The sequence below is a fragment of the Malassezia sympodialis genome, genomic scaffold (assembly GCF_000349305.1).
Source record: "Malassezia sympodialis ATCC 42132 genomic scaffold, msy_sf_9, whole genome shotgun sequence".
NCBI lineage: Eukaryota > Fungi > Basidiomycota > Malasseziomycetes > Malasseziales > Malasseziaceae > Malassezia > Malassezia sympodialis.
Genome location: NW_017387807.1, coordinates 254641 through 269485, shown reverse-complemented (window position 1 = coordinate 269485; position 14845 = coordinate 254641). Strand labels below are relative to the sequence as shown.

General features: G+C 56.6%; 5 protein-coding genes across 5 annotated transcripts; 1 reads left to right on the top strand and 4 right to left on the bottom strand.

Annotated features, from left to right (window-relative positions):
• Positions 1-21: 21 nt before the first annotated feature.
• On the bottom strand, positions 22-5496 carry CHS8 (Class IV chitin synthase-like protein; the record flags this gene model as incomplete). Its single annotated transcript, XM_018883746.1, has 1 exon — positions 22-5496. One exon carries the CDS (start codon positions 5494-5496, stop codon positions 22-24), a length of 5475 nt encoding a protein of 1824 aa, XP_018740475.1.
• A 1278-nt stretch (positions 5497-6774) lies between these two features.
• Positions 6775-7598, bottom strand: MSY001_1918 (uncharacterized protein; the record flags this gene model as incomplete). The annotated part of the gene is made up of 2 exons (XM_018883745.1): positions 6775-6830; positions 6857-7598. 2 exons carry the CDS (start codon positions 7596-7598, stop codon positions 6775-6777), a joined length of 798 nt encoding a protein of 265 aa, XP_018740474.1.
• A 420-nt stretch (positions 7599-8018) lies between these two features.
• Positions 8019-9022, top strand: MSY001_1917 (uncharacterized protein; the record flags this gene model as incomplete). The annotated part of the gene is made up of 3 exons (XM_018883744.1): positions 8019-8108; positions 8132-8198; positions 8223-9022. The coding sequence occupies 3 exons, from the start codon at positions 8019-8021 to the stop codon at positions 9020-9022; spliced, it is 957 nt and encodes a 318-aa protein (XP_018740473.1).
• Positions 9023-10076: 1054 nt separating this feature from the next.
• MSY001_1916 (uncharacterized protein) lies at positions 10077-11297 on the bottom strand (the record flags this gene model as incomplete). The annotated part of the gene is made up of 3 exons (XM_018883743.1): positions 10077-10522; positions 10676-10747; positions 10868-11297. 3 exons carry the CDS (start codon positions 11295-11297, stop codon positions 10077-10079), a joined length of 948 nt encoding a protein of 315 aa, XP_018740472.1.
• A 1762-nt stretch (positions 11298-13059) lies between these two features.
• Positions 13060-13711, bottom strand: MSY001_1915 (uncharacterized protein; the record flags this gene model as incomplete). Its single annotated transcript, XM_018883741.1, has 2 exons — positions 13060-13302; positions 13418-13711. The coding sequence occupies 2 exons, from the start codon at positions 13709-13711 to the stop codon at positions 13060-13062; spliced, it is 537 nt and encodes a 178-aa protein (XP_018740471.1).
• Between the last annotated feature and the right edge of the window lie 1134 nt (positions 13712-14845).

The following is a 14845-nucleotide window of genomic DNA, read 5'->3' as shown; positions in this document are numbered from 1 at the left end:
GTGGTATCATGGCCTACTCAACTAGAGGTCGCGCAACGCCGCCTCAATCTGTGCGTTGATGTACGCTTTCTTTTCCTGAATTGGGCAGCCATACAGGTCCTGCAACTGCGCGCGCACCTGGCGCTTGGTAATCGATGTCAGGTCACTCGCCGCGATGATCTGCCGAATGTCGTACCGCAGCACCTCATTGGGCGGAAGGCGTCCCAGGCGCTCGTCGCGCGGCAACCCCGGCGCCTCGGCGCTCGGCGGCATCGGGTCGAGCAAAAGATCGGGCGGCTCCATCGCCCAGGGCTGCTTGGCGCTCGCGTCGTCCAGCGGCGCAAGCGACGCGTCGTCGCGCAGCGGCCAAGACATGTCTGAGTACCGCTTCGACAGTCCTGGGCTCGTGTCCGCGTAGCTGTGGGGCAGGGGGCCGAGGCCCACGGGCTCGTCCGAAGGCGGCGCGCGGTTTTCCCATAACTCGCGCTCGTACTCGTCCCACGTCATGTGGGGAATCGTCTGCGGGTCAAAGTGGCCCTCGTTGTGCACGAGCAGCTTTTCGCCCTTCTCGCCCGTAACGATTCGCGTGTTGCCCCACGAAAAGTCGTCCATGTGCCAGAATGAGTAGAGCGGGAGGATAAGCGACCACAGGGGCATGCCGAGGATGTACACAACCATCCATCCGATCATGTCAAAGCGGCGGTGCAGGAGGAAGATGATGGCCTGCAAGCCGTAAATGCCACCCAGCAGCACAATCGACGTCACAGGAATGGTGCCGCCCTCGACGGCCACGACAAAGAGCAGGTACACGAGGTACCCGATCGTCACGGGCGCCACGACGGTGGACAAGAGGTCGATCAGCACGACGAACCGCATGGAGAAGAGACAAAAGCCACACAGCTGTGGCGTCTTGAGTAGCTCGACCAGATTGTGCACGGTCGAGTTGATCCAGCGGCGCCGCTGCGACAGCAGCACGCGCCAGCTGTCGGGCGCTGTCGTGACACAGCGCGCATGCTGCACAAACTGCGTCTTGTACTCGGGGAAGTGCTTGAGCACGAGCGTCGTCAGGTAGCGGTCCTCGCCCAGGTACAGCAGGTTCTTCAAGTGCAGCGTATCCACGCGGTTCTCCGCATAGTCGTCCAGCACCGCATGCGAGACAAACAACGGGCGCTGCGAGTCAGGCGCGCGGAAGCGGAACATAGAGAAACAGCCAGGCAAACACGTAATCGATCCAAAAAGGCTCTCGAACGCCTTGACCAGGTAGTGCGAAATATAGTACTCGTACACTTGGAGCATCGTCGTGAGGCTCTGGCGCTCGTTGGCGAGCGCTGTCTCGCCACACAGCCCAATTACCTTTTTGTCGCGCACGAAAAAGGCAATCATGCGTGCCAGTGCACTCGGCTCGACCTCCGTGTCGGCATCGACCTGCAGCAGGTACTCATAGAAGCTGGGATTCACGCCGATAATGTTCTTGATGTGGTGGTACATCTCCAGCTCGAGGGGGCTCATCGGCGAGCCATAGTGTACCTTGTTGAAGAAACGCATGAGGATCAGCTGCGAGTCGCGCTTGCCGCGGTTTCCAGGGCGCATCGTCTCGCTCGGCGCGCCGCACTTGGCCACGACCAGGTACGGCAGGAGATGGCCCGCATGCTCGTACAGCCCACTGTACACGCGCGCCATATTGTGCTGCTTCAGGCCTTCGCCGAGGGACACAAAGCTGCGCGGCTCCGCCTCGGTCGGCTCCGCGCCCAGCACGTCGAGCACAAGCTGCGGCGTAGGCGCCTCGTTGCCGGCGCCTGTCACATTGCCATCGCAGATGACAACGATCAGCTTCCGCCGATCGTCGTACCGCAGGCGCGCAATCGAGTTGATCGTCTTGCGCATCGACTCGGCGCCTTCCGTGTAGCAGGGAATCTGGCACACGACAAACTTCTCGTGGTCCTCGGGCGGCGTCGATCGCACAAACTGCAGCGCCGCAAAGAACTTGACGCCGACCGTGAGCACCATCAGGATGGAGAGACCCAGGAGGATGTACGACGAAAACGTGCACCGCGGCGAGCTCCGCTCATCGACGCGCCCAATCAAGAACAGGTTGCGCAGGCACGTCGCCTGGTCCTGCCGCTTCGCCGGGGGCATCGCGAGCGCATCAAACATGGCACGGACATCACGCCCAGGGTTCTGCGTGAACAGCTGCACAACACTCGGGTCGAGAATCGTGCGGTCCAGGTTGGCTGGCGGCGCGACGCCCTCCGGCATGCGGAAGCCGCCCTGGTTGCCCTGCCCCACATATGCCGTTAGGTCGTAGATGTAGCTGTTGTACACGCCAATCGTGCGCCCGTCCTCCATCATGTTTTGGATCTCTTTCGGCGTGTAGCCCACAAATCCGACACGGTACTGGCTGCGCATGTACCACATCTGCTCGTAGTACCAATCAGGCCGCACGTCCGTCCCTCGGTACGCGCGGAAGTCGTGGTATCGCGCATTGGCGTCCGTGTTGTTCGAATTGTCAAGCGTGACCCATGGCGAGATCGGGCCGTTCGGCCCGTTGCACAGCGCATTGACCTGCACGGGAAAGATGGACGTGGCGTCCGCGCCGGCGTACTGCAGGAGCGACTTGCGCGACACGACCGGGATTGCACTAAGGTGCGCGCCCACAATCTTGTGTAGGTCAAACACTTCGCCGCGGATCGCCGTGAACGCATCTGAGCCCTTGTGGCCGGACAACTCACCCACACTATACAGGTGCTGCCGGGGGCACACCACATTGCCAAGAAACACAATCACAAAGATCGAGCACAGGCACACGAACCAGATCATCATATTGATCGCCAGCTTCTCACGCCAGGCCATGCGCACATCTGAGCGCCGCAGCTTGGGGAAAAGCCCCAGCACCGGCGACGGCACCCAAAAGGTGCACAGCCAGGTGAGCACGACCCACAAACGCCGCTCGAACGTTACGCGTAGGCGCTCTGTGACCTGGGGGCCGGCCGGCGGCGCCGCTTCGCCCGGGCCTGCATCTTTGGTGTCGTCGAGGAGCAGCACATCCTCCCCGTCCGCGTCGTCGAGCAAACCTTGTTGTTCGTCGTATGACCACCCGCGCCATGCGGGGGTAGCCGGCTCGGGCGGCGATGGCGCAGCGTGCTCGGCACGCGATACGCGCGCCTCGTACGGTGAGTAGGGATCGACGACCGCCTGTGCGGCATCGTCGTCGTCCGCACTCGCTTTGCGCAGCTGGTGCTGCATCTCTTCGGGGTCCGTCGCACGCAAATGGTCCTCCAGCTCACGGAACACGGCATGCGAGAGAAATACCTTGTGCAGACCCATAGCGACATGTGTGTCTGTCCAGTTCATCCGTGCCACGGCGTCGCTCACGCGCATCTTGGCCTCCGCGGCGGGCGCCGCCAGCATATCGACCGCATCAAACATCGGCAGTGCGCCGTACCGATCGCAAAACTCGGTGAATGTGAGTGTGACGCTGTAGTCACTCTCGTGGCCGACGCGCAGCTGTGCCAGGTCCAGCGCCTCTAGCTGTCGCCGCATCATGCCGGGCTCACACTGGTTCGCCAGCACATTCGTGTTGGGCCGCACACACAGCACGAACCACGCCTTGGCCTCGTCCACGACATCGAGTAGCATGTGCAGCGACGATTGCAAAGTGCCCAGCACACAAGGTGGCCCTTCGCTTGCCGCCGCTGCCGGCTCATGTAGGGCCCCGCCATACACGTCGTCATCGTGCGGCTCGCGCGAGGCGGCGGCGCGCAGCGTGCCACTGCGCCCTAAGCGCTTCGTGCTCGGCGAGCGCTTGGCGGGCACCGCTGTACCCGGCGCCGACGCGTGCCGGAAGAGCCCGCGCACAAACGCACTAGACGAGCCAAAACCGCTCGTGCCGTCGACGAGTCCGTCCTGGGCGCCGCGCAGCAGCGACATATGCTCGAGTGCGGGCGACTCGTCATTCTGCGCGAGCCAGCCATGCGGCTCGTAAGCCACGGAGCCGTGAAAGTGCGTCACGACAAATTTCGGCGCACCAAGGCGGTCCACGCGCTCAACCTGCAGCGACGCATGGTGCACCCAACGGCGCTGCATCGCTTCGACCATTGTCTGTGAGTTTTTGCGGGGACGCCGCCGCGCCTGGTCGTCCATGATGTGCACGAGGCCGCCAGGGTAGTGTGTGAGCACACGCAGCCTGTCCGCCCCCGACACCGTGCTCGGAAGTGGTGCTAGGTGCGAGAGTCCTTCATGGTCTAATTCGCCCATGCGCCGCTCTCTCATGATGTGCATCATGTGCCGCTGGACCGTGTCCGCGGCCAAGTTCACGGCAAACGTCTCGAGATGATTGACGATGCGGTTGCGGTGCCCAGGTAGATCCAGCAGGCCAATGTAGGTATCGAAAGCCTCGTGGGCAAAGCACGAGCGGATGTGCTCGTTCACCCACGCAAACAGCAGCGAATAGAGCGTCCGCACCAGGCGGTCGCGGCTCTCGGCCGCCTGCTCCGCATTCAGTAGCGCCGTGCACAGCTGCCCTTGCACGACCGACGTCAGGTGCGTGAGTGCATGCGCGAGCGCCGAAGCACCAACGCCCAGCAGTGATGCAGCCACGTAGAGCGGCTCTTCCGACACGACGTGCGCTGCTGCAGACGGCCCATCTTCATGTATAAAGTCGATATCTCCCAGATGAAGTAGCGCCACGATGACGTCCAGCATCTCCGAGCGCTGCGACGTTGAGAGGCCGAGCGTGGTGACAGCATCGCACCACTGGCGGAAAGCGGCGGCGCGGGACGCCTCGTCCCTGTCGCGTGCATGGCCCACGCCGAGCAGCCGCAGCTCCGCGCCGTCCAGGCGCCAGCGCTGGCGGTCCTCTGGTGCAGCGCCAGCCACCAGCAGGGAGAACAGGTGGAACGCCCGGCCTGGTTGGCGCAGCAGCGATACACGCGCGAGCTCCAAATAGTACGGGAGCATTTTAAAGCCAATCAAGCGCCCATTCTGGCTGAACTGCAATTCCGTGTACAGCACCATGCTCGAAGCATTCGCATTCTCCTCGGTGGCGGCATGGCCCATGCACTCGAGTACGTACAGCGCAGCCGGCAGTTGCGCCGCGAGACGCGCACCGCGCTTACCTGGCAGTGCCGAGCTGACACTCGCGAGGGCCCGCATCGCGAGGCGCCGCGTCTCGCTTTTTCCACTCGCGGTCTCGCCCAGGAAGAACAGGCACTGGTCCTGGCCTGTCCGCTGCATGTAAAAATACGCATTGCACGCCGTCCGGAATATGTGGGACGGCAGCTGCGGGCCATTGACCATCAGACGTATATCCCGGAACTCGCGCGTGTACGCGCGCAGCACATCCTCGCTGTTCACATCCACCGCCGCATGGTACGGATTCGTGACCAGCAGCACGGACTCTTGCACCTGCGTATAGTAGAGCGACTGGTAGTATCGATGACACACGCGCGTGAGCATCTCATCTTCGACTTCGGCCCGAGTCTCCGCGGCGGGCACGGGCGTCGGCGCAGCGCCGCTCATCAACGCACAGGGTGGGTCGTCTCCTTCGACCAGACTGGCCCATGTGTTGGATGTACAGCCACGTGCAGACTACGAATCATCGTGCGCGTCGTACACGCATGGCCGTGGCGTGTGGAGGCAGGTCGTGCCTCACAGCCAGGGCAGGGGCGGCAGCCATGGGCCGGCGGCGGCAGCGGGCGGCTTCACATCTTCATCTAACGCAAAGGGACCCAGCGATTCGTCCTTCATTATGCTGCTCTGGCTCGTATGAGGCGATGAGTGCAAGGTCGGCGTGGCCGACGGCATGAATTTCGATGGCGAGGTCACTGTGCTTGCGCTCAACGACGGCGAGGACGATAGCCAGGAGCTTGCGGGCCGCGTCATCGTGGGTGCGGGGGCCACGAAAGGCTGGGTGCCGTGCGGAAATACAGGCGTCGTCAAGCCTGGCATCCCCATGGGCGGCGGGCCCAGCAGCACGGGATGGGGCAGCAGGGGCGCCGATTCGGGCGTTGGCGGCATGTCGGCGCTCAACACGAAGCGGTTCACCAGGGGCGCAGACATGGGCACAGTCGTTGGCAGAGGCTGAAACATGGGCGGCGGCGCCCACCGGGTGAGCGCCTCGGGCATTACGTGTCCACCTGCGTCGTGCCGCAGCGGTCGTGCAGCATAGGGGGCCGGTGCGGGGCGTGACTCTATTGGCAGCAGCGGCGTCGAGTGGCTCGTGTGGGACGTGTGGGCCATGTGCTTGTCCTTGGGGGGATGCATGCGCTGCTTGTGCTTCGTCAACGTCGTCCGTCGGCAAAACTCGCGGCCGCATCCCGGTACGCTGCACTTGTAGGGGCGCACACCCGTGTGGGTTCGGCGGTGGCGCGTGAGCGAGCTTGTATCGGCAAAGGCCTTGTTGCACTCAGGGCAGGCGAATGGACGTGCTCCCGTGTGGACATTGATGTGCACGGTGAGCGCACTACGCTGGATAAAGCTCTTGTGGCAGCCATCAAAAGGGCACGAGTACGGCCGCTCCTGTGTGTGCGTGCGGACGTGCCTGTGTGAGAGCGCGCACGTACCTTTGGAGGTCGGAGCGCCGGGCGAATGCCTTGAAGCAGTGCTGGTACGAGCAGGGAAAGGGCCTCTTTGGGTCTGAGACCACTGTCGCGTGCTCAGACCGCTGGCGATACCAGCCGCCAAGATCCATGCTGGGACTGAGCGCCAGGGTAGAATGCACTTTTATATAGCGGCAAGCGTGCCCGGCTACTCTGTCTCGCACTCATCTGGGACAAGGATCCGACACAGGCGTACAATCTACGACCACAATCCGTATTTCTTTCCTGGGTTTGTCTGCCACAAACGAATCGTGCCTGTTGTCAGTCTCTGATCGACGCACCATCTTCGCTGCCACTTGCTGCCACTTCGCCATCGGGCGAGTAGCTGACGCAGTGCACAGGTCCATGATGGCCTTTGTACAGGTCCCGCTCCTGGCCCGTCGAATAGTCGAACATGCGCACCCACTCATCGGCCGTGCACCCAGCTACAAATGCATCGGCTGATGTGGGGTGCAGCGAAATGGAGGACGGCGTAATGTCCAGCGTATGCTTTTGGACCACTTCGTGCGTGCCAAGATCCACAAACCAGGCATCATGCCCCGCGGCGATAGTAACGTACTCACCAAACGAGCCAACACACCGCTCCATCGAGACAAATGGCGCATCTAGCACCATGTCATGCACGGGTTCCATGGTCCGCAAATCCCACCATTGAATCAGCTTGTCTTCCGATGCAGTCACAATCGTCTGCGCCGTGTCGACGCCACGTCCCAGCACCACACTGCGGATGAGGCCTTCGTGCGTCGTCCCAGCATCATTCGTGCGGAACAGTTGGGCCCCAGCAGCGTCGGTCGGCGGCTTGCCGAGATCGAACAGACGTAGCTTCTTCTCATTGCCCGCAGTGAGGAGCTTTTGTGCATCTGCATCCAGAGCCACACTGCGCACAATGTGACTATGCGCAAAAGTATGCAAACACTCGCCCGTATACGTGTCCCAGAATTTTCTGCACCCATTAGCCAGTCGTACATACGCCGAAAAGTCGGCACTGCCCGTTGCCGCACGAGCCGCCTCACCACCGCTCATCTTGGCGCTCCATACCGCTCCTTTGTGACCTGATACTTATGAATCCATGCAGACATACCCAAGAAGGTACCGACCCAGTCACCCAGCCAGTCGCGCAGCCTGTAGCGAGTTAGACACTTTCGAGCACGCACATGGGACTGCCATCCTTGCAACTAGACAGCAGCATATATGTCCCGTCATCCTGCTTGTCGGAGTGCTCCAGATGCACTACAGGCCGCGTGTGTCCATGACATGTGAGCGGCGCAGACTCCGTGTGAGTGTCACCTACGTGCCCTGAGCGACGGTGCTTCCCCAGACATGATGCTCAACCGGCGTGGCAGCAGAGAACGCTCCAGGGCCAAGTCCAACACGTGATAGCCACAGGTCCCCAACCGCGACGCGTCGTTCCGCTACGCGGTAGCAGTGGGCGGTGGCTACACCATGTCGCGACCCTCTGTCCCTATCTTGCGCGCTCGTCTACGTGATGTAGGCATGCTCGCAGGGACGCTCCGCTCCGTTGGCTTTACGGCGGTTTGTACACGTTACTTACGCAGCTGGCACGCATGACACTCTCGCAATCCGGTATCGAAGTCGTGACGGAAGCCAACCAAATTGTGCAAGGTGCGCCAACACGCTGACATGGAGCCCATGCCTACCTTTATGCATCCATATTTGAATCATATGAGTTTGAACCACCTGAGAACTGGTTGGAGCGGGAGACGGAACGACACGAGTTTGATATGGACGAGACTATGCAGCCCTACATTGCTTTCGAGATTAACCTCAAGACACTCGTGTCCTGTATGGCTGTATTTGAGTCGCGACAGCACCCTCAGGGAATCGCATCAACAGCACGTGCCTCGGCGGATCCCAAGGAGCTCCGGCTCGAGCTTGTGTACGAGCGCGTGGGCGAGCCGCTGTGCCTCCGAATGCACGACGGCCGCTTGGAAACCAGCTTCCGCCTCCGCACTCTTGATTCCCCGCTGTCTTTTGAAATGGAGTTCTCCCCTACAGATACAAAGGCCCAAGTGATTATGCGGTCGGACCAACTGACCCCAGCCTTCCAAGAACTGCACGCAAGTGGTGACGCCATGATGCAGCTGGCCTTTCATCCAATGCAGTCTTCATCCTTTGGCAGTCTGCATCTCAGCACAGAGGGGCATTATGGCTCCACCGAGATTGAATACCCCCATGACCCTAGCGTCACGGAAAAGTTCCAGTGTACCGAACTCGTGGCGCATACCTATCCGATGGAGAGTGTTGGCTACATGCTGCCCGCTCTTCGTCACTCCGCGAAAACGTCTATACGCACAGACGATGCGGGCATGCTCAGTGTGCAGTTCATGATAACCAACGAACGCACAATAACCCGTCCTACCTCTGTGTCGAGTTCAGGCAATGCCTTTGTTGACTTTTTGTGTTGTCCTCTGGACAGTCGCCCGTGATGGATACCCTGAGCCAAATGCTTATTTTACCAGGACGATTAATAGCACAAGAACAATAATTAGTATAAATATAATCCACAGTGAACCTGATGTGAGTCGCTGCAGCGCGTACCGTGCTCTCTTGTACTTTGCCGAAACCGCTCCAGGCTTGTGCTGGCGCCGCCCAGACGCAAACCTGTGGACTCGACATCAGCATCGAGCGAGCTGATAATGCCTGTGTGGAGCTCCAACTCCTCATTCATTCGCATACTCAGGTTATGCTGCCGATGAATCGATGCACTCAAGTGCTCTAGCTGATCGTCCTGATCGTTCCATGATTGCATATAGGAAAGTTGCGCAGCCGCGGTTTGGTCATCGACTGGTGTGCGAGTCGTAGTAAAGGATGAAGGATCAGCAACGTCTGTCGTTTGCATCTGGGTCACAGGCTCATCCGACGCCGCATCTGACGCATGATGCATATACCGCATTTGAAGCACATGGGGGTGTTTTTCTTGCAGTTGGTTCAACATATCGATGCCGTGAGGATCGTTCATGACTTGGCCCGTGTGCCGGAGTAGGTCCGTGAGCTGTTGCACGGTGCCAGTCCAAGAATTGAGCTGCTCTACGCTTGGCATCGTATCTGAATCTTTTGAACCCCTCGCATAATTAGTGTTCCACTCGTCCAACATGGTCATTAGTGTGTCGAGATGCTTGGCGAGGAGTTTGTCTCGTCCAAAATAGGGAAAGGTGCGCAGAAACGCATGCTCTGCCGCATCAGCTGTAGAAGCGATCTCATCTGCAAGTCGGTTTCGTTCTTGGATAATAGCAAAGGCGGAGCTCCATACCGCATCGAAATGTTGCGAAGCATCGGTTAGGCTCGCGTGTTGTCCCGCCATCCGAGGCTTGGGTGCGGGGAATGAAAATCAACCACGTCGCTCTATGTGGAGGAACTATCCAGCAACGATTTCGGCTTTCAATCGTCCTGGGGTAAGATGGGGGGTACGTACCGGGTCCGCTATGCCCTCTGGCTTGATCGCGAACACGGCCTCAGCTTCAGGTAATGAGGGAGAATCAACTACGCGACAAATCCTCTGGTTTCCACGTCCCTTTCGCAGAGATAGTCTTGGATTAGTGTGGCGTAGACGTACCGTGTTGTTGAGGCATGAGCGACAATATTTCCACCGATAGGTTTCTTGGTATCCATGCCACCAAAGCCTGCATTGTCGACTTGTGCGACAACCTGATTCGTAAAGACCACGGCCACACCAAACTCATCCGCCAGACGTAGGAGAGTACGTAAAAACTTGGCCAGATGTGTCTGACGCGCGGAAAGTTCACCACGCCCAGCAAAATCTGTTCGATACAATGATGTAAGAGAGTCAACAATGAGAAGGGCAAAACGCGACTCGGACATCATGGCGGCTGCTTGAACCAACAAATCCAGCTGATGATCCGAATTATAGGCTCGCGCATAGGCCACGTTGTCCAACACCTCTTGACCATCCAGTCCGAACCGTTCTGCTACAGCCAAGAGACGCACAGGACGCTAAATCAGTAAAAAAAGACATACAAATGTTCCTTCCGTATCAATATAGAGGCATTTTCCCTCACCGCCACCCATCTCAATGGGGAGCTGGCATGTGACAGCTAGCGTATGGCAAAGCTGGCTCTTACCAGTACGGAATTCTCCAAACAGTTCCGTTATACTTCCTGTTTCAATACCACCTCCAATGACAAGGTCCAGCGCTGGCGATCCCGTAGTAATCGTAATCAAATCTGAGCGACGCTGATGGTATTCGGTGGCGGTTGTGAAACCTAATGGCACAAGCTTTGCGGCTGCATGTGAGAATGATATCCTTCACCCACCTTCACTGAGTATTTTATCTACTTTTTGTTCGGACATGCCCTTGATAAGGAGCAAAGTCTTTTTGGGCGTGAATGCCACACTTTCGAGAGTATGAAAGCCTGCTTCCTTCAATTTCTTACAATCCGATGAGGAAATACCGAACTCTTCCATCTTTGAAACAGGAAGAGGCCCCATAGCTTCGTCTGCTATCATCTCCAGCTCCGCTTCTGGCGGCACCATCGTCTCTGATGCCATGGTGGAAAGACGAGGACTCGACGCGTGTGGCGGCGTCGCGCGGTTCCAAGTGTTGATTGATGAATGGCACGTGGCATCCGCATGAAGATCGGACCTCTGACCGCCAAGCCTTGTTGCTTGCTCCACTTGGTCGGGCTCAATCACCATGCCAGGGGCTTCCGTCGCATCCAGCGTGAGCGGATTGACCAACACCATACTTGGTGCGGGTATGCTGGCTCTGCCTCATGCCTTTTCTGAGATGGGCTGGCTACTTGGTAGTATACTGACGCTACTGTGTGCCGCGTCCACCTTGCTCGGCCTCTATCTCCTCAAGTTGAGTACTATAAAAATGGGCGGGGCAAAAAGCTTTTTTGATCTCGGGCATCGAATCCTTCCCAAGTATGTGTGGGCTTTTGATGCTCTCATATCATTCAAGTGCTTTGGCGTTACGATCTCCTACTTGATCATATGCGGAAATTTGATGCCCCAAGTTATGAAAAGCTTAGTGCATGCTTTCGGCAGTGACGCATCTCAACTTCCTACACTCTTGGAGAGTAAGGTATTTTGGATCTTGGTACTTCTTGCTCTATTGTCGCCAATGTGTTATGTCCGCGAACTGCATTCTATGAAGCTTATCGGTTATCTTAATATAGGGGCTGTTGGCTACTTGCTCCTTATCCTCACTTATTTTGCCATATCGCCCCATGCTAACGCACAGCTTCCTCCTGCTGGCGAATTGCATGCCATCAGATGGGGAATGGGCATGGTCCGCACCTTTCCTATTTTGGTGTTTGCCTACACATGCGCCCAAAATATCATATCTGTTTACAATGAACTGCAAGACAGCACACTCGAGCGTTCGAATCTTGTCAATGTTGTTTCTATCGGGTTCAGTGCTATCACGTACCTATTTGTCGGTTTGATTGGCTACCTTACCTTTGGTTCTAGTGTAGCTGACAATATTATTGCCATGTACCCAGACCAGGGCCTATTTGTGTGCATCGGCAAAATCTGTGTTATTATCCTGACACTATCAAGTTATCCTGTCCAGCTTTATCCATCTCGAGCGAGCTTTATTAGCTTGATTCAGACCTACGTGTTCTGGAGAACAAGGATCTCAACTGCCCCTGACGAACATTCGTCGCTGGTTGACCGCGAATCACAGTCGCCGACCAATGTTTGGCCTGTGACAGAGTGGCGCTGGCGTATCATAACGACCGTTCTTATTGTGGTGGGCGTAATCATTGCGGTTTGTGTGGATAATCTGTCTGTGGTTCTTGGCTTTGTCGGTGCCATAGGCGGCACCACTGTATCATTTATCCTACCAAGTTTAATATACTTGCACCTCTTCCATGAAGAGTCCCATTCTACTATGTATATTTTGTCTTTGGTACTTGGTGGGGTACGTTTCTGTTCCATTTATAATCTAACATTGACAGTGGGGTGTGATCGTGCTTGTTGTTTCACTTGCTGCAAACTTTTACAATCTCGTAGCTTAAATTTCCAGACCTGTATGAGCAAGGACCTGGAAAATCCGTTCGCTGTTGTCGGTGCACAATGCTTCCAACTCATCCGTGTGCCTCGTGAGCAGCAGCCCGGCATAACCTAGCTGTTAGTAAGGAATATACATACCCAGTGCATTGACGCTTAGCGTGCCCGAATATGGTACTGCATTAGCTGCACCATCCGTATAGACACCCCAGCCAGCGTCAATGAGACTGAAACCCTCGGTGCGCCGAGGAATCACATGCATGGAACGGCGTGTAAGAAGCACATTAAAGCTGGGACGACTCGGCAAGCCGTTTTCCAAGTCGTTCTTTTCACGAGCCGTTGAAAACATCGACTCCAGTAGCTGAATGAAGCGGGTTCCCAAGTAGTTTTCCAGTTGAACAGCATCATCGGGGGGGTTCAACAATACAACAAAATGGCGCCAAGGTACAGGAAGCACATGTACATGTTCTTCAGGTAAGTGATAACACTACGCACCCATCTCCTTGCCGTCTTTCTCGATCTGATCCAATAGCACTTCAATGGGGACAGCTGGCTTGGCAGGTGCAGCGGGGTGTAGCTCGACGAATTGGAAATGACAGTGCGGCTGTGAAGCTCCGCTATCTTTACCGCAATTAAAGAAGCCGAGCATATCGTTGCCTGACTCCGAAGGTGTATAGGTGGTTAGGATCTGGTAAGCCTGGGCCAGCATGTTCGGCGCTGGTGGCAGCTCCTGCTTAACAAAGTCTGACGAGTCAATATTGGCAGCTCACCTTTGGTAACTAACAGAAAATGACGCGGAAGAACACAATACTTGTTTAGCTAAAACGTTAATGAAATACACATACCAAGAGAGCAAAGTCGTCTAGTTCCTGCACAAGTAGGTTTGGCACATACGGAGGTGCAAACACATCCACTTTGTTTTGTTGGGGCCTCTCCGTGTCTTGACTCTCTGACAATGCTTTGGGCTTTTTAAGCAAAGCAGGGACGTTCCGGATATGCCATGGAACCACGTTCTCTACGCCTTCTGTTTTGGCGACGGACACTTGCGATTCGTAAAAGAAGGCATCGCCAGACGCGATCGCGGTTTCATATTGCTTTGAAACAGTAGATGCGATGTTTTGCAGTTTCGACTGGCTCATGGAGTACAGCCGTGTGATGGTCTTGGAAATAGGAAGAAACAGGCCTCTGGGTCGTGCGACTGGGCGCATGCAAAGCCCTCAAAGCCATGGCATAATCCCTTTTGACCATGACTAATCTTGGGCTTACGTCTGTGCGCGACCGCCAGATTTCTCTACTATGTATTGATCATGTGGCATGTTTTGCTAGCGGCGCCGCTGGTGGCGCCGCTCTTATGGAACATGACACGGTCTCTAAGTTGGATACTTATATTTCTACCAATACTGGCCATATACTCAGAAACACTCCCTAGAGATGACCATGTGCCTTTTATATACCCGCTTGAATGGCAAGAAAAGCCGCCCACAGAGCCTCCTGTGAATGGAGAAGATGCTGTGTCGAGGCTTGCACATTTCATCGTTCGTGATTTTATAAAAAGTTGGCACAGCATCCTGGTTGATGGATCTGATGACGAGGACTCGGCATCATTTCCTCGCGCCGTATCACAACTGCTGAGTGACGTGCTTCACCGTATCCTCACGCGAATAGAGCAAGTCGACCTCTCTACTCTGCTCATGCAACGTGTGCTTCCGACTTTGCGTGAACATGTGGAAAAATATCGCTCAGCCCAAAATTCATTGCGTGGTGTGGCTCTGTCGAAAGAGGATCCAGCGTTTCATGACTGGTACTTGGCAGCAAAGTACCAACAAGGCGATCTTCACCCCGCTGTGGGCAATACTTCGAGTCTCGATACGAAAGAATCGGAGCATGACCATCTTCGAATATTGATGAATCGCTTCATTTCTGCTTTTACCCAGGATACTATGTGCTTGGGACGCATCGAGGCCGCTCTATTGCGAGAGATTTTGGCATGCTCCATTCTCTATCCGGTGATTAATATGGTCTCAGACCCAGATTGGATACATCTGCAAGTTACAGCCAAAGCGGCAAAACGTCTACATGAACTTGCGCAAGTGGATCGCGTGCGTGAGTCACTCAGTGCTTCCGCATCAGAACCTAGACTGACGCGAAAGCCGCTGCTGCACGACTATCCTGCGTCATCACCAAGGCATCGACGGAGAAATGCGTCAAGACGCACTCGCTCAAGTCGTTTGTTATACTCTAATGCCAAGAAAACATCTACATATGAGCGTTAC